The sequence below is a fragment of the Tamandua tetradactyla genome, chromosome 11 (genome assembly GCF_023851605.1).
Source record: "Tamandua tetradactyla isolate mTamTet1 chromosome 11, mTamTet1.pri, whole genome shotgun sequence".
In the NCBI taxonomy this organism is placed as follows: Eukaryota; Metazoa; Chordata; class Mammalia; order Pilosa; family Myrmecophagidae; genus Tamandua; species Tamandua tetradactyla.
The window spans coordinates 66,147,763-66,172,101 of NC_135337.1; the positions used below are offsets into that span (position 1 = coordinate 66,147,763).

The following is a 24,339-nucleotide window of genomic DNA, read 5'->3' on the forward strand; positions in this document are numbered from 1 at the left end:
ATGTGATTTCACATGTGAAAAGCTATAAGTACATACTCTAATTAGGCACAGTTAGTATATAGAGGAATAGAAAATGCAATGTAGTTACCTTACAGGTACTAGCATCATGAAAACAGCTATTGGACTAATTGTAAGAAGAAGTCACTACCATTAGATATTTTTGACATTATTATGGCTTGTGATCAATTTATCAGAGTCAAGGATAAGCCACATTCTAATCATTTGGTTGTTATATCATAGCTGTATATAAAATGAATCTAAAGTAAACTTGCTAGAATATAAATAAAAGCAAGCACAACCAAAATCAGGGCCAGGAGGAATATTCAAAAATAGTGCAGACACAGCTCTCTTTAAAGTCTTCAGAGAGAAAAAATATTCCTCACCCAGTAAGTGTAATTAATTCTATTTAACAAAATTTCTTCTCAAGTTCTATTAGAAGTTCTATAGAAAACTCTGTAAGTTCTCTAAGAAGCTGCCAGTAGTGGACAGAGGACCTCATGCTCTTTAAAGCACATGCCCCACGACCAGGCCACATCCTTTCCCCCTCATGCTTATGGTGACTAAAAAGATGAACAAATATAGAATACGCTTTGTTATGTATATCCACTTGCCCTGAATCATTTAGTATATTTACTATATAGGGAGCAAAATCTGTTTTAATCCTAATTCCCTACACTCATATTTTAAATCACTTTAAAGGAATGCAACATATTAGGCATTTATTATGTGACTCCACTAATGAATATTCATAATATACTTCAAGGCATTAAAATTAATTATAACACTAAATTACTACATCCACATATACACAAATCTTCTTTTGTAATTATCTCTTGGACTTTAGTGTGTACATATGCAATTTAAGAAATAACAATACAGGAAAGAGTCATATATGCATGATAAATGCCTAGCATGTTGTACATGCATGTGTATCTTTCCTATGTAATTAAGTCTTAGACAAAATTTCTTACATGAAAGTTAACAATTTATTGACTAATATTTATTATATGCATTTCACACATACACACATATATATATGCACACATATTTTATACACATAACACACATTTTTTTTGTGAAGCTAGCTAGATGAATGGATCACCAAATTGTATACTCTTATACATTGTAAACTAGAACTTTAATCACTTACTCCTAAACTGAGGAAAATAGAAAGGATGATGCCAGAGAGCAACAATTTAAGACTAAAGTGAGTAGGAAGTTATAATGTGACCAGCACTTAAAAAATATATAGACACCTACTATCTGTCATACAGGTCAATTCTGCCTCAAAATGAAAAACTAAGAAGAAAGCTAACCACATACAATATCTTGTGAAACAACACTTTATATAGATAAGATATAAAACAACAACAACCAAAATATGTCAAGATAAGGTTTGTGTTTGGATGATTCAAATTTCCTTAAAAGGACAACAGAACAAGTTGTCACAGAACAACTTTCCTGTGAAAACAGTCTCTGAGGCTCGTATGAACCTACTTTCAATGACTTCAATGACTACATAGACTACATAAAGCGCCAGCCCACACTTGAGACTGCATTCTCGAACTCGGAGATGTTGAACTCCCGTCTACACCAAGTTGAGACCATAACAACGGCCTCTATCCAGACCTGAATCAGGGATCAAGCTCAACTGGCAGGAATTTCCATACTGCACCTTGTTTACCAACCCTTCTTCCTCAATCTATACTCCAGCTTTCAAGGTCTAGCACATCAGGCCTTTCCTTGAGTGATGCCCCAAGAAAAGGCATCATGAAGACAGCCATTGGACTAACCATCAGAATGCTACAAAAATATCCCCCTAGCAACAGAGAAAAGAAAGATTTTAACTTCCACAATCTTTTCAGAACAAAGTGAGAAGCTGCAAGTGGTGGCTGAAGTCCTACTTCATGTTTAAACTAATCTAGTCTATGGTCATCTATTTTCTACCCCCATGAACAGAGCTTACAGCATAAGCTCTAGAATTGGACTGCAGTTTTAGAATCACAGCTTCCCTTTAAGTGACCTTGCATAAGCAATTTAACCTTCATTGGGTTGTTATAAGGCTGCAAGTTATAGTTAGCTACTGCTGTTTTTCAGCTGTCTCCCGTATCACGTAACAAAGCACTTGATTATAGGCTGTCTGATATCATCCTTTAATAGTTTCTTATGTAACCCTTGATTCCCAACAATTCTGAGTCCTTTCGGTTTAGAAGGCATATTTAGTGTCCCCACATTTACCCCCACAGTGTGAAACAGATAAAGATCAGGATTTTTGCTTTTGGTAATGACTAACATGCTATCAGACCAAGCTCCCTGAAGAAAGAAGCTATAAAATCTGGACTTTGTTTAAAAAAAAAAAAAAAGGCACATACTTGAAGGCAAAGAAAATTGAATAAAAGAAGTAACATTCTGGTAGGAAGTGCATGCCAGGAGGAGGGAAGTTATATAAAGTGAGAAGTGAGTGCTCATTTTCACAGCTTTTAGCCTGAAGCCAGATGCAGTCGCCCCGGCATGTGGGAGAGCAGACACGCGGCAGGCAAAACCACAGTCTTTCTGCCTAGGAACCAGACATGAGAATCTGAGGAAACCATTGCCTCTGGGAAGAGTGGAGGAAGTCCAAGAAGGAAAGGAGTCAGAGAGACATCTCCAAATTCCATACGCCCACATCTCTGGCTGACCACTGAACAAGGAGGGTGGATGACAGACTCAAAGTGGCTCAGTTAAGGGAGGCGGGCTACCATCCCCACTCTGCACAGAGGGATTTCCTTCCAAGGAGCACAGGGTGGAAAAGACGAGAAACCTGCCAGTCACCACCTCAGCATGCCAAGGTCAGCATCAACTGTGGCCAAGTTCACCTGCACCAAGAAGCCACGTTGCCACTGGGCATCCCAAGGTGACATGATGAAAATGGCCTTACACCTCTGGGTCTTCCTCCCAGCAGACATGCCCTCTAAGACATGATAGTGGGGATGCTTCAAACTAAAGGGAATTGACATCAGATGGAAATTCAGATTCTCAGAAAGGACTACAAGCATCAGAAATGCTAATATCTGAATAAACACAAAAGACAATTACACTAGTCTTCATTGTTGCCATATTCATCTTAATTTCTTTATAACCCATATGATTGTTTAAAACAAAAATACAATATTTTCAGTTTATAACTTATATAAATATAACACATGGCAATTGCAGCATGTAGGATGCAAGTGATAGATATGGTCTGTGTGGCTGTAAGCCCACATGTAATGAGAAGTGGTAAAATATTAGCAGAAAGAAGAATGAAAACAGTTAAGGGATAAAGATTATAATTCTTAGATCAAAGGCTCAAAAGACAACTGAATCAAAATATAGAGCTAAAGAACAAATAAAAATTATAATAGAATTCTAAAAATAATTTCTCCCCAGAAGGATGAAATGAGGAACAGGAATAAAACGCATGGATAAATAGAAAAAAAATACAAATAAAATGATAGGGCCAAACTCAACCATATCACATAGAATTTTAATGAGTTGAATATTCCAACAGAGGAGAGATTGTCAGAATGGATAAAAGGAAGTAGATTCAACTATATACTGTCTACAAAGGCTACATTTTAAATATCAAGACAAATAGTTTGAAACTAAAGGATTAAAAAGATATACCAAGCAAAAAGCATAAGAAGGAAAGTGCTACAATATGAATATCAGATAAAATGGATTCAAAGAAAATATATATAACAAAAAATAGAGACATTCAAACTGTGTTATCAACAAAAGGGAATGTAGGGAGGAAGGTTCAAGAATCACAGTTCAGCCCTCCCACACCTTGCCCTCTTTAATTTCGGAGAGTTGGCTTGTACCTCATTTGGAAAACAGGGTGAGACTTTCCTACCCTTCCTCGAGAGTAAGGGACCATGAGTCTTAGGCAATAGCAACTGAAGACATCACCTATGGCTTCAAGGCAGCTGCTTTTGATTCTCTGACAAATACGTAACATCCAGTCAGAATTCCCATTGGACTTTGCATCAGGTCCTTTTCCGCCTCTCTCTCTGTTTTCTCAAAGTAATTCTTCCATTTTCTCCCTTAATCATTTAGTTGGAGACACTCTATGGGAGGTAAGGAAAAGAAATTAAGAATCTATATACCCAGAGGTGTTTAATAAGACTGTGGATTCTGGAACCACACTGACTGGCATCTACCTCATAAGGTTGTTGGGAAAAGTAAATGAATTAATAAATGGAAAACATTTTAGAAGGGTGACTAATACATTTTAAGTTTAAATAATTATTATCTCATATCTAAGGTCCAATACGTAGCTTGAAAACTATTATGATTACTATGTCAATGGCACAATATTAATATTTGGCTAACTAAAAAATATATCTTTTATTTTCTTTCAATAAGGAAAAGATTTTTCAAATGGGGTTCTACTTCACTGTGCTTCATACGATACTGTAATTGATCTAAAATGAATTTAGTATACTCATAAGGACACCTTCTGTTTGGCTACAGCCCTCTTTACAAAGGGCTTTCAGAGACATCTCAGTTCATCTTCACACCAGCACTGAGAGATCATTGGGACAGCATCTACTCTTCCAACTTTTTAAATGAAGAAACTGAAGCACAAGGAGGAAAAGTGTTTCTTCTTAGACTTACAAGAAAAGGAATTAGGACCTCAGTGTCCTGAACCCCCTCCTTTATGTAGCTGACTTTCACACTGGACTATGTGTTCTTCTGAGGGTCTAAAAACATGTATCAAGGGAAGGTAAATCTCCCCACCTTCCATTCCTCATGTACCCTTCCTTAAAATCAGTATGCCTGAAAATATATTTATGGCTTAGGTAGTGTGATAGGTATTTTGTGCTACCTTCCATTCAAAATCAACATGTTTCCATTTTATAAAAGAAAGTCATCTTGCTCACCATTCCTCAGGGTCACTATGATGTGTCGCTGCAGGGTGTCAAAAAAGGACAACTTAAGTTATTGATGACTGCAGAGCCTCTTTTAACCAAGGCCCCATTAAACCCATAGGAAAGTTTTATTTCTTTCACAGTAGCATGAAGTGTGGCATTAGGAACACCATATTTTCAGCCCTGTTGGGCTGTTAGGAATCCAGATGTGCAGTCAAGAGGTACAAAAGAGCTGCCAATTTTCATTTAACAATCCCAACTCTTACATTCTTCAGTATTGTTAAAGAAGTAACTCTTTCTCAATAAAGTTGCAGTAAAACAAAGCCAAGAAGGCCATAATACTGGAGGTGGCAGTGTCTTATCTCATACTGGGAACTAACTTTTGTCATGGTTCTATTCCTTACCTAACTATCCATCCATCCACCCACCTAACAATTAACCCGCCCACCCACTGGCCCATCCATCCATCCACCCACCCACCTATCCATACACCCATCCATCCATCCATCCACCCATCCATCCAACCATCCATCCATCCAACCATCCATCCATCCATCCACCCACCAACTCAACCATTTTTAGTATAAAATTTCAAATATAACATTTTTTTTTTCTGGCAATGTCTTATTTGGTTGACTGATTTGACAAGAAGACTAGTTTGGCCAATCATATGACATGATTTCCATAAACTGAGTAAGTTATACACATAGCTCCAAGATTTTGAACAAAGCATATCTAAAGTAAGATTAAAAACATTTAATCATAAATATTGCATTGGCAAAGGTGTACTGAAATGAACAATATTTCAATATTCCCAACCTCTTCTAAATTTATCTGATTGAAAAAAATTCCCCTAAATTAAAGAATAGCAGACATAATTAATTGTCAGTTAAAAAAATAAATCTTGGTAAAGCCTTTTTGATACACTGCCCAGAAACTGTGAAAGTAAATGGCTCTCTATGATTGTTTTCCAAATCAGGTGGTTGCAAATCCTTTGCTTTCAACAAAATTAAAGGTGGGCTTAATTGAGTTATTGATTGAGAGATCCCTGGGGAAACAATGTAATGGTGACTTAGTCAGTTTTGAGATATTATAAATTCAAAAACATTTAAAGAATGCAGTTACAGTGCAACATTAAAATCCCTTCTATTTCCATATACTTATTTATTAGAACAAAGGCTTACAACTATAAAAATTAAGACAATGAAAAGAACGACTCTAGAACTTGTTTAATTCTAGCACTAAGTAATATTCATTCACAGACATATGTCACCAATAAGGACATATTAATCAATTAATTAAGAGATGCATTTCCAATATAACTTTTGTTTAACCATTGTTTGTTAAGAATACAAATTATTAAATGCAAATATATGATATTTATATTGTTTGAATAATCTGTACTAAAAATGACACTAATGATAGTCAATCTATTAGAAAGTGTCAATAACGAGGATTATGATTATCAGAGAATTTTAAAACATCTTAGATTTCAATTTTTGTAAATTTTTTGCAGTGATGTCTTTCAGGGTGATGTTAAGGAAATTTAAAACACAAAGTTATGTTACACTAGGATGGAATTCTGTGGGGGCGTGGTATAGAAATATAAGTTCAAGGAGAAAAAGAAACAATTTAATTTTTTTATTAAAAAGAGAACAAAGAACAAATCATCATAGTTTTTTTAATATTCCACTGAAAATCTTTTTAAAAATACAACTGTTTTATCATTTAATTGTTTATATTAACAGTATGAAATATTGCAACTTTTTAAACCTAAAATAAATTTTTATATCAAGTTTAAAATATGCAGAAGGTACATAGTTTTACAAAATAAATAATTTTATGCTATACACAAGTGAAATATTTGAAGTCTGTTGACTAATATAAAGGTAGGCTAAAAACCAATGAGGCTGATTAATCCAAACAAAGAAATAAAAACTACACCAAACTTCAAACTTCATGTCATCCTATTTAGAGGCAATTGATGAAGCTAAACAGTCATTTAATGGTTCAGAGACAAGCTGAAATATTCATCGGAGGATGAAATATTTTTCATAGATAATTTTTCTTTGCATTTTTATATAGAAAGTTTTGAATCACTTTTCTCAATTGCTTCAATAAAAAATGTTTACAAGGATATCTAAGAAAAATGCTTTCCCAAACAGGAATACTTTGTAAGGAAAAATTAGTCTTGTATAAAAATATTTCAAGGTTAAGCATTCCTAATACATGTCTTTCCCTCCCAGAGATAGGATAGCAAGTTCTGTGAAAAAATTACTTAGCCCCAGCTTTTTGTTGTTTTGCTGAAACAGGTCTTTACAGGCCTTATCTCTCAATTTTATTTGCCATAAATAAATTTTCCAAGTGGAACAATGATGAATTTATTTCATTAATTTTTAAGAGAAAGAAAGCATATAATTAAGTATTTGTATTGAGTAAAATTAATAAGGGAAAAAGTAAATATTTTTATTGTGAGTCAAAATAAATTATTGATTTATGTACTAAAAATAATTTGATATATTCCAAAGCCAGCATCACATTCCTTTTGAGCTAATGTTGCCTGACACATAAGAAGCACTCATTAAACGATAGTAGTACCAACATCCTTACATGTTTTATTGACTTATAAAATCCATTTTTAATGGTTACCAACATGGGCACATAGATGGTCAGTAAAAGGAACTCTTTAGCCCACAGACTAAAGTTTGCAATACAAATTTATTCCCAAACTTTAAATAAAAACTCCACTTGCAAATGTATTTTCCAACATCTCAGCAAAGATTTACAAGCAGTGGCACACACTACTCAGTATATACCACTGTTAAGCAAAAGTTCAAAAACAGAGGGTCTAGTATCCTCAAAAGTAAAATTAGTATCAGTGTTCACCATAACGGGTTGTATGGGGATTCAAACTATATTTAAAATTCTTAGACTAATGCATAGTAGATAGTAAGCACTCAATAAATGTTAGCAGCTATTACTAAGCAATAAAAACTAATGACATTTTCCAAAATAAATTAGAAAAAAATCTTCATGGTAGTCATCAAAATGACCTTATATTCTTAAACTCCATTTAGAAATAGTTGTTAAAATCTTTTAAAATCTCTATAGAGATGCAGAAATTGAAACTGTCATACTTTGCTGGTTGGGATGTAAAATGGTTGCAGCTGCTTTGGAAACCATTAGTAGTTTCTCAGTTAAACATCATATGACCCAGCAACTCTACTCCTAGGTATATACCCAAGAGATATGAAAACACATACCTAAATATGTCAAAAAATGTGTACATGAATGTTCATAGAAGCATTAACCATAACAGCTTAAATGTCCATCAACAGATGAATGGATAAACAAAATGTGGTATATATACAACGGAAAGTTATTTGCCAATAAGATGGAACAAAGTATTGATACAGGCTACAACATGGATGAACCTTGAAAACATTAGTGTAAGTGAAAGAAGCTAACCATGCAAGACCACATATTGCACGGTTCCATTTATATGAAAAGTCCAGAAGAGGCAAAGCTCTAGAGATAGAAAGTACATTAGTGGTTGCCTAGGGATGGAGGCAGAGGGGTAGAGGAGAAATGGAGGGTGCCTGCTAAAAGGTAAGGGGTTTCCTTCTGGGGTTATGAAAATTGTTTGTGGTGATGGCTGTACAACTCTGTGAAAATACTAATAATGATTGAATTTCATACTTCAAATGAGTGGATTTGATAGTATGTGAATTATATCTCAGTAAAACTTGCTCCCCCTCAAAAAATCTCTATATATTCATCATCTATTAAAGTACCTAAAGATACTTTGGGGATAAATGAATGAATGAATATGTGTTCACTTCATTTTAAATAGCTTCCATTCCTATTTTTATCCATTACAGAAGTATTTGTAAGCCTCATCTTTTACTTTAGATATTTTTATTTATAATATGGTAAAGTTTTGTGGTTAAATAGCACAGTTATTGTCCCTAGAAGAGCTTTAAGGACCTGGAATAGTGTACATGGTATGAAAAAGACAAGACATAGATTTCAATATTTAATATAGAAAATAGAATTTGCTCAAATTACTCACACTGTTTTAATTTCCATATGCTCTAATGAGATTTAGACCAAATTGCGGGTGACATCAAAATACATTCATTTGTACTTTCAACAAATATTTCCCAAATAAGTAGCCACATGCTAGGCAAGGTGCTAGAAACTAGAGTCACAAAACGAATATCACAGCCTGGGGGCACAGCTGTTAAAAGAGAATTAAGTAGGATGAGGTGACTTGTGCTAAATGAGGATTTGGACCTGGTGCTACAAACCAAATGCTGTGCAAACAGGGAAGAGGAAGTGGCTAGCAGAGCCACCGAGTTAAAAGTATTTCAAGACGAGGGAAACTTTATGACACATGTTGACAAATAAGTAGAGGATTTCCAGGCAGAGAATTTTTTTGTCTATTACCACAAATTGAAGTCACAGTTTACTAATTAATTACTCTTTCAGAAAAATTAATATGCTTCCATTAGTCACTGGGTTATTAGTATTTCAGGATGGCTAGATTTGCAGTAGTGCACAGACAGTAGCCAGAGGCCTCATACAACCTGAGTGCTGAAGACATTCCTTGTAATTTTTAAGGTGTTACGTTTTCCATTGCACAAAAGGGGTAAGTAAATAGCACATCTTTCAATAGTAGGACAGAATATTAACTAACCAAAAATATCTTGAGTATCACACCATTCAAAAGGGAAATTCTGAAATATCTACTAGCTTACATTCCGAATTGTATGATATTCCAAAAGGCTGTGGCATGATTCTGAACTGCACACATGAGGCCAGCATGTGGTTTACAAATGTGCAGTTAGCTAAACTGGGCATCAGAAGTGTGACTGTACATGGTTTCTCATGAAGGAATCCCTAGTTCAACTGAGTAAATGGATATAATTCTCAAAAAATCCCATTTCATTTAAACTTGGCATTTTTGGCAAAGGTATTTATATAAAAACACAATCTTCAATACAGGCTTTAGGTTACATTCCTAGGTCTAAGAGGCTAATGTGTTTCTTCTCATCTTACACAGTTCTACAGGTCCAAAACTGAGAGATAGCTGAGTGCTTTCCAAATTTTAACACTGAACGAAAGAAACTATTACAGGTCCATAAGATAGTTTTAAAGTTAAATTTTTAGATGCATAAAATACCTGAAGTGTAAGATCGGGAGTAGAGTGAAACTTTTATTTAGCCGGGTAGATCTGAAATTCCTCTTTGAAAATGGTAGTATTTGCTTTGATGCAAAATCTCGGTATGGATTTGTTTTAAATCATTTAAACATTCCAGTTTGTAGTTTCCCCCATTATCAAATAAGAGCAATACTCTGAATCTATTTAACATGATTGATCTTTAGGAAAGTATAATAAACATTATGGCAAAGATCATGCAAAGCAAACAGTTTTCCATTAAATCTTGGCAATATTAACATTGTACATAAAAAAAATAATGGGAATTCTTCAGGAAAGGACACTAGACAGTGGTTTTAAAAAGCAGCATACAGAAATAAAGCCCTATAGTAAAGGTTATTGAAGAAATGAATGAAAGGATGGATGATGAATAAATGAACAAAACAAGTGAGTAACTAATGGCAAGGCTGAAAAGACAGTGTTACACAGATTATGCAACACTAGATCTTAGCCTCACATTTCCTTGATTCCTCAACAGCAGCAACCTCACCCTTATATTCTACCCCCAGCCCTCTTCTTCCATATCCCTGTAGTTCAACCATTTTATAAAATTCCTTCTTTTCATATTGACTTCTCCCCTTTTGCACTTCCTCACCCAGGACTCTACAAGCCATCATGCAGATTGATTTGTTCCAGAATACTTTCACCACCCATTCACTTGACACTCTACTGAAATTTAGCAAACATCCTCACTACACCAATAAAATTGTCCTCTATGGTCACTAGTTTCTTCCATCTGACCTATCCTGTGTCATTTGAGCTCTCTACAGTATTTAACATTATTGAATACTCCCTCCTTGACACTTCTTTGTTTTTTTGGGTATGATTCCTTTTTCCATTTTCACATCGTTCTCTTTCATTCTTTGGCTAGACAGGAGGCTCTCTTGTCAGCCTTTTGCTCTCCCCAGTGTCCTTTCAGCTCTCTTTGGTGGTTTTCAATCAAATTGATTACTTCAGCTTCCATCTGACTCTCATCCCCAAATCTATACATCAGCTCAAACTGTCTCCACATTGATGATAAATGTCTCAATAAAACTCATAAAGGTCTCAAATAAAATTCATCATCTCCCCCCACCCCACCACCACCATAAACCTGCTTCTCCTCCTGCCTCCTTGACCAACAGCAGCAGCCATAGTTGTCAAGCTGGAACATGGCCATCCTCTTGGACCCGTCCCTCCTCCTCCCTCACATCTCATCAGCTATTCAGTCCTCCAGGGTCTGTCTCCTACCAGCTCTGGAATGCATCCTCACGGCGTCTATTTGGTTAAGTCCTTTGTCATCATACCTTGGATCATTAGAGTGCTCTGCTATTCATGTCTTCTTTAATCTACCCTTCTTTCTGCTGCCAGAGTAATCTTTCTAAAATGCAAATCAGATCATGTTATTTTCCTGCTTAAAACACGTTGATGGCCCCTCAGTAGTTTTCAGGATAAAACTGAAACACCTTAACACACAAGGTCTTTCATGCCATGTCCTTTCCTCCTGTTCCACCAACTAAAGTAAAACTTTTTTTATTCTGATCACACTTGACTGTATGTGTCATGGCTTTGTATTTCATGCCCCTGAACCTGCCCCTTGGAGATGCCACATCTAAGTTTTGAAAATACTTATAACACCCTAATTACAAGTACTTTCAAAGCAAAAGAATTCTGACAATCCTGATGTCTCATATTCAAACTCAGAAAAATGAAATAGTTGTTTCCTCTTCACTTAGGAAATTTGTTGATGCTGTTTAAAAGGTGACTACTCTTGTGTTTTGTTGTTGTCATTATTGTTTTTCCCTTGGTCTTTAAACCAAATAGAATACATTTTTGTAAATAGGAATCAGGGATCCAATATTACCTCTTATTTTCTACATAGATAACGAATACCTAACTAAAAGAATTTTGCATTTGTAACAAAGCAGTTCACTCACCTTTTCCACGTTCTAATTATCATAAAACTTTTACTTTCTTCCTTAAAGAAAAACTGTACTTTGATTTAAAACATTCTCTACATCACCCCCCAACCCCCCATTAACAAAGCACTCATATGTGTAGTAGAGGAAACTTTCAAGGTCATTATATTCTATTTCATATATAGAATGTTTAAAAACGAATGTCTTCAAATCACCCTGCCTCCTGCCTAATAAATGTTAGCATATTTGTCACTCCACTGACCTCGTTGAGGAAATGGTGAGGGCAGTCTTGGAGGGCAGGGTTTCCCAGCTGCTGCTGAGCTCAGCATGCATGCATGGTGGCCTTCACACTGACCCTGGTTCTTTTGATTTGCTTGTCACAGATTTGCCCCATCTATGTCTGAATCCAGATTCCACCCCCCACCCTATCCCAACTGAAGAGCTCTGTGCTTAAAAACTCACAGGGCTGGCAAAAAGTTTCTCCAAAGATTTTTTAATCACCAGGCTCTTTGCAGGTAACCAGTCTTCCCAGACAACTTCCATAGGGATCACAGAGAAAAGCCATGGGAGCAGCCAAGTCATCTATGCCCCAGCTTTAATACAACTCTGAGAAACAGGTTAGCTTATCTTGCAGCCAATCCTTCTTTGAAACCATAAATCTATCATCTCATTTTTAAGTTTTTGCTATTGTTTAGAGTTACCCTTTATTTTCCTTCATTTTTAGATCCCCAGACACTGTGGAGCCCTCCTACAAGATGGGCTTCAACTTCAAATTTTCTCCTCCTATAAAAGCTTCATCTGCCATAATAGTATTCTATACCGGCCTTTGGAGGAAGCTTCTGGAAAGTTTATGATGTTCTCATTGCACTACAACCATATAAGACTTTTCTTCTTTAACTAGCAAACTTCTGATTTCCTCCAGAATTAGCTTAATTGATCTCATTTTTATCGACATATGTCACATATTATAAAACTGGTCCCTTTAAAGTGCACAATTCAGTGGTTTTTAGTATATCCACAGAGTCATGCAATCATCACAATGATCAAATTCCAGAATATTTTCATCACCCCACAGAAAACTCTTGTTTGCTTTATGAGTTACTCCCGAACGCCACCCCTACATCCCAGTACTCTGGGAGTTGTGACACTACTTTCTGTCTCTATGGGTTTGCCCATCCTGGACAGTACACATACATGGAATCACACAATAGGAGGCCTTTTGTGTCAAGCTTCTTTCACTTAGCATGATATTTTCAAGATTCATCCATGTCATAGCATGCATCAGCCTGTCATTCCTTTTTAATTGCCACTTTATATTCCATTGTATGTTTCTACATTTTGTTTACCTATTCATCAGTTGATGGACATTTGGGTTGTTTCTACTTTTTTGGCTATTATAAATAATGGTGTTATTAATATTCTTGCTGAAGTTTTTGGGTAGACATGTTTTAATTTTTCATGTGCATATACCTGAGAGTGGTATTGCTTGGCCACATAGAACTCTATGTTTAAATTTTTGAAGAAAGATCCTTCATTGATCTCTAATATGTTGCAAAAGTGCTATTTTCACACAGTTATTGCTCAGCCAGGGACTTATCAAATTAGAGACCTCAAGGAAATTCATTTCCATTTCCACGAGGTAGACTCATATTTTAAATAAGCTTCTAAGTATGTCCTACAACTTTTTGAGTGATGATTGCTACCTACTGATGATTCCTACTGGCAGTTCCGGAAATGCTAACAGTCTTTGCTATGAAACTCACAATGGTAAAACCCAGGAACATGGTATTATGACAATAATTCTCAACTATATCTCACCAAATTTCCTTCAGCATTTTCTGTTTTTAAATAACTGTAGTCCCACGAGTAAGCTCCATATTTCCTCTTTGTAACCACCAATATGGACTCAGAGCCAGAAATATAACTGAAACAAAATGTTTATACTTTTAAATCTTATATGAAAAATGACACTAAAGTCATTAAAAACAGAAGTTTAGGTAATTAAAAATTAATTAAAAAGCATAGAGTAGTCAGAAATTGAAATAACTTAGGCCTAACATTTTTTTTTTTTTTTTTTTTTTTTTTTTTTTTTATTAACGGAAAGAAAAAAAAGAAATTAACACAACATTTAGAAATCATACCATTCTACATATGCACTCAGTAATTCTTAACATCATCACATAGATGCATGATCATTGTTTCTTAGTACATTTGCATCAGTTTAGAGGAACTAGCAACACAACAGAAAAAGATATAAAATGTCAATATAAAGAAAAGAAATAAAAGTAGTAGTAATAGTAAAAAACAACAACAACAAACAAACCAACAAGCAAACAAAAACAAAAAAAAACCCTATAGCGCAGATGCAGCTTCATTCAGTATTTTAACATGATTACTTTACAATTAGGTATTATTGTGCTGTCCATTTTTGAGTTTTTGTATCTAGTCCTGTTGCACAATCTGTATCCCTTCAGCTTCAATTACCCATTGTCTTACCCTGTTTCTAACTCCTGCTGAACTCTGTTACCAATGACATATTTCAAGTTTATTCTCGAATGTCCGTTCACAACAGTGGGACCATACAGTATTTGTCCTTTAGTTTTTGGCTGGATTCACTCAGCATAATATTCTCTAGGTCCATCCATGTTATTACATGGTTCACAAGTTTATCTTGTCTTAAAGCTGCATAATATTCCATCGTATGTATATACCACAGTTTGTTTAGCCACTCTTCTGTTGATGGAGATTTTGGCTGTTTCCATCTCTTTGCAATTGTAAATAACGCTGCTATAAACATTGGTGTGCAAATGTCCGTTTGTGTCTTTGCCCTTAAGTCCTTTGAGTAGATACCTAGCAATGGTATTGCTGGGTCGTATGGCAATTCTATATTCAGCTTTTTGAGGAACCGCCAAACTGCCTTCCACAGTGGTTGCACCCTTTGACATTCCCACCAACAGTGAATAAGTGTGCCTCTTTCTCCGCATCCTCTCCAGCACTTGTCATTTTCTGTTTTGTTGATAATGGCCATTCTGGTGGGTGTGAGATGATATCTCATTGTGGTTTTGATTTGCATTTCTCTAATGGCCAGGGACATTGAGCATCTCTTCATGTGCCTCTTGGCCATCCGTATTTCTTCTTCTGGTAGGTGTCTGTTTAAGTCTTTTTCCCATTTTGTAATTGGGTTGGCTGTCTTTTTGTTGTTGAGTTGAATAATCTCTTTATAAATTCTGGATACTAGACCCTTATCTGATATGTCATTTCCAAATATTGTCTCCCATTGTGTAGGCTGTCTTTCTACTTTCTTGATGAAGTTCTCTGATGCACAAAAGTGTTTAATTTTGAGAAGCTCCCATTTATTTATTTCCTTCTTCAGTGTTCTTGCTTTAGGTTTAAGGTCCATAAAACCACCTCCAGTTGTAAGATCCATAAGATATCTCCCAACATTTTCCTCTAACTGTTTTATGGTCTTAGACCTAATGTTTAGATCTTTGATCCATTTTGAGTTAACTTTTGTATAGGGTGTGAGAGATGGGTCTTCTTTCATTCTTTTGCATATGGATATCCAGTTCTCTAGGCACCATTTATTGAAGAGACTGTTCTGTCCCAGGTGAGTTGGCTTGACTGCCTTATCAAAGATCAAATGTCCATAGATGAGAGGGTCTATATCTGAGCACTCTATTCGATTCCATTGGTCGATATATCTATCTTTATGCCAATACCATGCTGTTTTGACCACTGTGGCTTCATAATATGTTAGGCCTAACATTTTAAACAATCATTTAATACAGTAAAATTCCATGTGGAATTTGTGCTGATTTGTGACAGCAATGTTTCGGTATGTGTATATGTATACATGTGGGTAAATTAATACTATGACTGTTTTTTTTCCCTAAAATCTAGCTATATCATCTTGCATGACCTTATAGAGAAATCACACATTCCAGCTTACTACCACCATTAGTTTTTTTTTTTTTTTTTTTTTAAAGAGAGAGGGAGGAAAGGAAGGAAAGAAAGACAGAGAAGGAAGGAAGGATGGAAGGAAGGAAGGGAGGAAGAAAGGGAAACATCTTTAAACATTTTCTTATTTTATTATATTTTGTTTGTTTGTTTGTTTTTTACATGGGCTGGGGCCGGGAATCGAACCGGGGTCCTCCGGCATGGCAGGCAAGCATTCTTGCCCGCTGAGCCACCGCGGCCCGCCCACACCATTAGTTTTTTTGCCCATCAAAAGTAATATAAACTGTTCTGACCAATGAAATTCACCTTTAATTTCAAAATGAAGCTTCACTACCATTAAAATTACTTTGTTTCCTGATAACAGCGAAAAAAAAAAAAAAGGTCCACTGACTAAATGCAATTAAAAATTCTATGATCCCGTTTCCAGTAAGAAAATCAAAACCAGAGATGGTCTGACTTAGACAAACCAGGTTGTACTCTTCAGCTTGTGTGTGTGACAATGTCTTTTTCATCTGCAAAAGTCAATGATTAAATAATTCAGGCTCTAAAAATTATCACAATGTTTTAAAAATGTTTTGATCTCAGTATTATTATAAGCTGCCATGGGCAGTTAAAAGAGGAGGGAAAGAACTGGAGGAAAGAAAGGAGGGAGAACAGGAAGGGAGGAAACTTTTTTTTAAGTGAAAAAGATGACTTCTAGATTTCTAACTTGGGAATTCAGTGAAGTGACTGGGACTAGTTGGCACTACTGCCAAAGTGACTGGTACCTCATGAATGCTGGGAATGTGGCTTGCATGTATCTCAGCTCACACAGGTTGTGGGAGAAATGGGGTGAGCACAAGTGGAACACTATGGCCATATTTCTCCCAATACTGAAATAGGTTAGGAACCCTTATGATTACCATGTGACTTTTTCAACGCCCCCAGTTTATCACACATGGTGACTTTAGACACTTCTTTTATTAATTTATGGTTCTTACAAATTCATGGGTCCAATGTGATTGAAATTAGTGAAGGAAACGTTTCTTAGGATTACATTTTTCTGTCTTTCTTTTTTAAAGAAATAATCACTCATTTAAATATAAAGAGTACAGGTATATCGCACTTAATATTTTCAGGTTGCAAAATACCTGTTGTCTTTCCACGTTTGGCATAAACAATGCTGTTCTAGTTGCTAGCTGCTGGAATGCAATACACCAGAAATAAATAAAGGAGATTTATTTCATTAGTTCTTCAAAGGAAAGGCAGCTAACTTTCAACTGAGGTTCTTTCTTACACGGGAAGGCACAGGGTGATCTCCACTGGTCTTCTCTCCAGGCCTCTGGGTTCCAACAACTTTCCCCAGGGTAATTTCTTTCTGCATCTCCAAAGGCCTGAGCTGAGATGAGGTATGCTGAGCTGCTTGCGCTGTGCTACTGAGTTCTCTCATTTAAGCACCAGCCAATTAAGTCAAACATCATTCATTGCAGCAGGCATGCCTCCTAGCCGACTGCAATATAATCAGCCACAGATAAGGTTCATATACCATTGGCTCATGTCCACAGCAACAGAACTAGGCACCTTCACCTGGCCAAGTTGACACCTGAACCTAACTATGGCAAATGCCAATAAAAGTGTTGATTAAAGAAATGGAATTCTAATATTATGTCAGAAGAAACACATTAATCTAAACAAATGGCTTAGTTGTTCCAAAGATACTAAAATTCAAAATAATTATTTTCTGGAGATATTAGTTAGTTAAATGTGATTTTTTTTCACAAATTTCAATACAGAATAGAAAGGGTTAATGCTATGTTTACCTAAATAATGGTAACCACTAACGGCAGATTAAAAAAAAATCTGGACTTCACCAGCCCACACCGATATGGAAATTTCAGCACCATATAACATATTGTATGCACGAATTTTCTGGTAGGTTTTATGTGCTTCTGCAAATCCAGTAAAATTGAATTGGGAGGAGGGCATATAGTGATATTTAGAAATTTGGCAAAGTTATCACAAGAACATCACACTCAAGTTGTATTCTCACTCTCTCTTTGTATCTGTAACCTCTGGATGTATATATGGTAACTAATATATCTTAATGTATTTCTGTATATCAACATTTTTATTATGTTATTTTTTATGATGACAAGCCCAAATAATAACTCATGCTGAAAGAAAATACCGGGGACACAGATATTTTTCTTTCCTTGACATATTTGCAGATATATATTTTTATGTTTATAACAGAAGTTAATAAAGAAGCATGCCCTGCTTATTATTTCTGGATTGATTGCAGAAATAGCTACTACCCTTTCTGATGATGTGGAAGTTTATACATGTATTGATGAAGCAACCACTGTGATAAATTACTTCAAGGAAAAAACATTCATTGCTTTTCTATTTTTCCTTACAACTTGTGTTACGAAATGAAATGTGCTTGGACATGTCTTTAGTAGGTACAAGTGAATATTTTCAGATTATGCTATGTGTCCAAGAATTTAATATTTACCTTTACCTAAGGTATTATATTTTTATTAATTTTGAATAAAAATTGACTCCATCTTTTTTATATGCCTGCATCTGCTTTGATTGCAGAATGAAATAGATATCATGGTACTCTTAGCTTTTCATCCATTTTTCCTTCTTAACAATATACATTCATTTAGAGGCTAGGTGAATTTGGCTCATTTAATATACAAGTGTTTGCTAAAAGAGTACCTTCTCAGGGAAGCCCTGCTGGCTATGCTACTGAAAAGGATAAACCGTCCTTTCACTAGGTGCACTCCAACGCTTCTTCCCTTCTTTATTTGCTCCACGAGCACTTATTAGCATCTGACATACTTCCCCATGAAGACAAGGACTTGTGTCCATTTTGTTGACTGCTCTATTCCCAGTGCTTGGTACAAAATAGCTACCCAATTAATAATTGTAGATGGACTGAACACTATAATGCAGGTATGAACTTTGGGAGTTTACCTTAGTGCGCATATCCTGTATCCTGAATTATCCTGTATCCTAAATTATCGTCAACGACTGCTCCCCCCAAACTGCTCCTCTCCCAGTCTTCACTGAATGAGTAAACAACACTATCAGAGGCTCATGCCAAAACTTAGGAGTCATTCTCAATATATCTCTTTCCCTTTTCCTTCTTTAGTTTCTTCTCCAAAATATATCTTGGATTTTTCCAAGATATATCCCACTGTCTCCACCATCATTTTTCTCCTGTAAAAGAGCAATCCTCTTATAACAGGTCTTTTTCCTTTAACTTGCTGCTCCCAAAAGCAGTCAGGTGAATCTTTTGACAGTAGAATTAAGTCAGGTGGCTTCCTACTTAAGCCCCTTCAGTAGTTTCCCATTGTTCACAGAGCAACCGCCTTACCACTACTACCTGAGGGGTGTGGGATCTGGCTCCTTTCTGTTCTCCAATCTCATGGCCTACCATGCTCCAGCCACACTGTTCCCCAGGCTCCAGCTATACTGGCCTCTCCTTTTCCTTTCTGGAATAAACCAAACACTTCCCAGAATTTAGGTCTCAGCACTTGCTAATCCCTCCACCTGGTAGACTCTTTTTTCCTATTTTTCCATGACTCATTCACATCTTTTGGAGAGCATCTCTTCCCATGACCACCCTAATTAAGATGCGTCCCCCAGTCTCCCTTTCCTATAACCTTGTTTTATTACCATAATTGTTCTTACTGACAGATATTACGGATTGAATGGATTGAATCATGTCCCCACAGAGACATGTTCAAGTCCTAAACCCCGGGCCTGCAGGTGTGGACTCATTTGTAAATTGGAACTTCAAAAATCCTATTAAGATGAGGCTAGACTGAATCAGAGGAGGGCTTAATCCAATATCACTGAAGTCCTTCTAAGGAGTGAAAATCGGGACCCTGCGGTAGGAGGCAGAGCAGAAGATGGCCATGTGACAGCGGCAGAGATCGCGTTATGGATTGCCCATAAGCCAAGAGCAGAACACATCAGATTTCAGAGAAGGTATGGTCCTGCCAACACCTTGAATTTGAACTTCTAGTTTCCAAATCTGTGACACAATAAATTCCTATTATTATGTGCAACCCTGACAAACTAAACACTAGTTTATCTGTTTACTTGCTAATTTACGTGAATGTAAGCTCCAAGAGAGAAGGGACTTTCAACCTCTGTCACATCTTTGAGATGTTTCAACTTCATATTTTCTATAAAGCTTAGTAGAATTTGAGAAAGTATTTCCAAAGTGAATCAAACCAAATAGAATTTGACATAATAAAAACTTGTGTGGTTCCTCATCTAAGAGATGAAAACTCATGTAATATTCTCAGAATAAATTTTTTTTTTTTTTTTTTTTTTTTTTTTTTAAAGGAAAGACAGAGAGAAGGAAGGAAGGATAGAAGGAAGGAAGGAAGGAAGAAAGGGAAACATCTTTAAACATTTTCTTGTTTTATTGTACTTTGTTTTTCCGTTTTTTGTTACATGGGCTCGGGCCGGGAATCGAACCGAGGTCCTCCGGCATAGCAGGCAAGCACTTTGCCCGCTGAGCCACCGCGGCCCGCCCTCAGAATAAATTTTTACATTTGTAATCCATTGTATGTGCCCTAATATCGTAGCCAGCTGCTCCAGAAATATAGCTGTGTTTTCTTGGAAGTTGGTGACCGGGACCATGTTTATTCAATTAAGGGAAAATTTCTTGTGCTTATATCAGTCCTTTCTACTCAGGTCATTGAAAGAAAAACACCAAGTCAATATTGTGAAACCGATTATCTGCCATTCAATTTCTTAATTTTATCTTTCTAATCTCAAGCAGTCCTAACTTCTTCACATCCACCCTCATAAAATATGAAATCCTTGTTCATTTTATCTCCTCTCAAACTCTTGAAAGCCTTTCTGCATTTTCACTAGAATCGGGTATTTCAAGTAGGGAAATGCCATGGTTTTCATGAAAGATTGAAAAGCAATTTCTTCTTTGTTTGCAAGCAAATGATGTCTCATACTTTATTGGTCTTCTAGGTAAAAGTATTACATACCAAACTACTGCCTTCAGAGAAACAGACTTAATGAATCTAGGCCTTGTTATCTAATGAGTGCAGTTTGAATTAGCTTTCTCTAAATGCATTTCCTTAACATTTGCCACTTTCAACTTGGTATTAGATTTAATGACTTTTTAACACCTTAAAACAAAGAGTTTGGCTCTTGTATATTACCTACTTAATCTTCTAGAACAGCACTGCCCAGTAGAAATGTAATACAAGACACATATGTGGCACACATATATAATTTAAAATTTTCTACTTGCCACATTAAAAAAAAAAAAGTTAAACGAAAGTGATGAGATTGAATCTAAAAATACATTTTAAGTCTATCTAAAACACATTTCAACGTTTGGTTGATATAAAAAGTATTATCTGGATTACTTTTTTTGGTGTCAAATATTCAAAATCTGGTGTGTACTGAGCAAAACTCAGTTGAGCATAGCTCAATTAGGACGAGTCATATGTGGCAAATGGCCACCATATTGGATAGCACAGTTCTGGAACCAAGCTGACAAGCCATATGCTAATAAGAAGCCTGGAAATAGTGTAGTTTACATTTGGGGGATATTATAATGCCAAGGTACTCCACTCTAGTAACATGAATATAAACTAATCTATTAAAAACATCAGTATAATTACATATTTACCTCTATTTAGGTGTTTTCCTTTATTGTGATGGGAAGAAAAATAGCTGGTTTTCCCTCAGTCTTTCAGCTCCAATAAACAATATCATAATGACATAAGTTCCATAGTCTTTCAATAACTTTAGTAGATAGATCATGCCATTTTAAAGATGTAATGCAGGTGACTCCATGTGCCAGATTGAAACTAGTATGTACTCCAGAAGAGCCATGTTTTTAACCTGATCCAATCTTGTGGGGCCAGACCTATTGTTTAGGGTAGGAAACTTTGATTGGATTGTTTCCATGGATATGTGACCCACTCAACTGATTAGGTGGAAATATGACTCCACCCATTGAAGGTGGGTTTTGATTAGTTTACTAGAGTTCTTTAAAAATGGAAACATTTTGAAGAAACCTCAAATACAGATGCTTGGAGAACAGTTACTTAAGAGCTGACAGAAACATGGATGTTTGGAGATGCTTAGAGTGCTGACAGAGAATGCAGATGCCTAGATATGGGCAGAGTGCAGCAGACATTGCCATGTGCCTTCCCATGAGATGCTAAGCAAGCCAGAACCTGGAGAGGGCCAATGGAAACGAAAAGATAGAACCCAGCCTCCGAGAAGCCAAGTGAGGAATGCCCACAGAAAACAAGAGTGTGAAAGCAATAGAGCCTAGGAGCAAGGGACCAGTAGAAGCCAGCCATGTGCTTTCCCAGCTGACAGAGGAGTTCCAAACAGCATCAGCCTTTCTTGAATGAAGGTAACCTCTTATTGGTGCCTTATTTTGGACATTTTCACGGTCTTAGGAGTATAAATTTGCAACTTAATAAATTCCCCCTTTAAAAGCTGCTCCATTTCTGAAATATTGCATTCTGGCAACTTTAGCAAACTAATACACTCTAACACTGTCAATTTGTTTTAATAGTCAAGAAAGCCCTTTTCTACTCATATGAACCTGGGACAACATTATTCGATTTAATATGTTTGAAAGAGCAAAGTAGAGGAATACTTATAAAACACAATACCATAGATGGGATACCCATCTGGTATGGATTGAATCATGTTCCGCAGACAGATATGTTCAAGTCTTAACCCTGGTCTTGTGGTAAGACTCATTGTAAATCAGATCTCCAAAGATCCTATTAGGATGAGGCCATACTGGGTTAGGGTGGGCCCTTATGGCTGGTGTCCTTATAGGTAGAGAAAAGTGGGGCACCTTCAGTGAGAAAGAAACATAAGAAAGAGAGGGGGAGATGGTCATGTAATGGAGTCAGGGAGTGAGTTTCACCACCACAAGCCACACAACATCGGGGCTGTTCTCCCACGGCTTCTGGTGGGTGCCTGGAAGTCCATGGTGCTCTGTGGCTCATGGGTTTTCCCTTAAGAGGAAACATGGCCTGCTGACACCTTGATTTTGAACTTCTAGCCTCCAGAGCTGTGTCACAATAAGTTTTTGTTCCTTAAGCCAACCAGTAAATGGTGCTTTTTTATAGCAGACCTGGCAGACTAACACACCAACTTAACCTACTTTGTTGATAAAAGTGTGACAATGAGGAGACAAACCAGTATCCTGTATTTTAGTTATTCTCCAATAATGCAGGTGGGATGTTTCTTACCCCTAATTTCCTTAATCTTCAGGAAGAGTAAACTATATGTATTTAATTCTCTTCTGCCCATACTGAATAAATAAAATATGAAAATGTTTGAACATATCTTTTAGAAACAACTATAATTCTTTTTAGATTATTTAAGTTTTAAGGCAAAACCACCAAACCCCATTTCAACTAAAAAATATGAATAATTAAAAAATTAGGGTATCCTATTTACTTTGTAAACATGGTCTTCAAGCCTGCATATAAATTCAGAGCTTCCCATATAAAAGGTATTAAAGCTTTTGCCTATAAATTCATTTTTTTAAATATTACATTAAATCCAAATGTTGAGAGGAGCAGTAATAATATAAAGCTATGCTCACAGTTTTCTAAACAAACAAAAAAATTCATTCAGGAAACCACATTGCAAGATCCAAAGATTAGAATGTGCATATGAATATGATGGCGATGCTGTAAAACAGGCAGAGCAGTGGTGAGGCTGGAGAGCTCTGCTAAGGCAGGAAGGACTAGCCGAGAAGGGAGGTCACCAGCTAAAAGAGATTAAGCTCAAGGACGCCACCACAGGTTCTGATAAGAGAGGACTGGTCAGTTAGAGACTCTGGACAACTAGGTAACAGAAACGTAGGCAGGGAGAAAGCTACCAGATACAGGATGGTTATTTCCTTTTCTAGACCACACCTGGGCTTCAGCGGGTGGGCCAACCTGATACCATAGGCACAACCTAGCAAACGCATGAAGAGACTGTTGATATACATATGTGTGCTTATATATATGTAAACATTTTAAAATAGAATTAAAAATGAAATAGGTTTTTTTAGTTATAAAATTTCTCTGAGAAACCTTCATTTTCCCCTCTAGAAAAATGTAACCTTAAGATAAGGAATTATATTTACCTTTTTATGTGCTTCACATACTATTTGCCACTTTGTGTCCACAATATTAAAAGCAACTATCTGGAGAATAGCTTTCATTCTAGAAGCCCGAGAGCTGGCAAGAAAATTACACTCAAAATCTCCTCATTTATTCACTTTGAAAATGCAAAATCAAATAATGCTGGCTAGAAGGGCTGAGGTACTCATTCATTTATATTTACCTGGGGATCACTAGGTACAACAGAATGG

General features: G+C 36.2%; 1 protein-coding gene across 5 annotated transcripts in view; it reads right to left on the reverse strand.

Moving 5' to 3' along the window:
- PRKN (parkin RBR E3 ubiquitin protein ligase) overlaps positions 1–24,339 on the reverse strand; it is a 1,515,422-nt gene that overhangs the window by 1,217,591 nt on the left and 273,492 nt on the right. For 3 of the 5 annotated variants that reach the window (XM_077120791.1, XM_077120789.1, XM_077120793.1), the window contains exon 2: positions 3,931–4,088. The exons of 1 other annotated variant lie outside the window; for it this stretch is intronic. In XM_077120791.1, the coding sequence (XP_076976906.1) occupies positions 3,931–3,979 (49 nt within the window). In that variant the 5' untranslated portion in view covers positions 3,980–4,088. Of the gene's footprint in view, positions 1–3,930; positions 4,089–13,829; positions 13,936–24,339 lie in introns of those variants that run through there. One more of the 5 variants, XM_077120790.1, reaches the window with a different exon arrangement.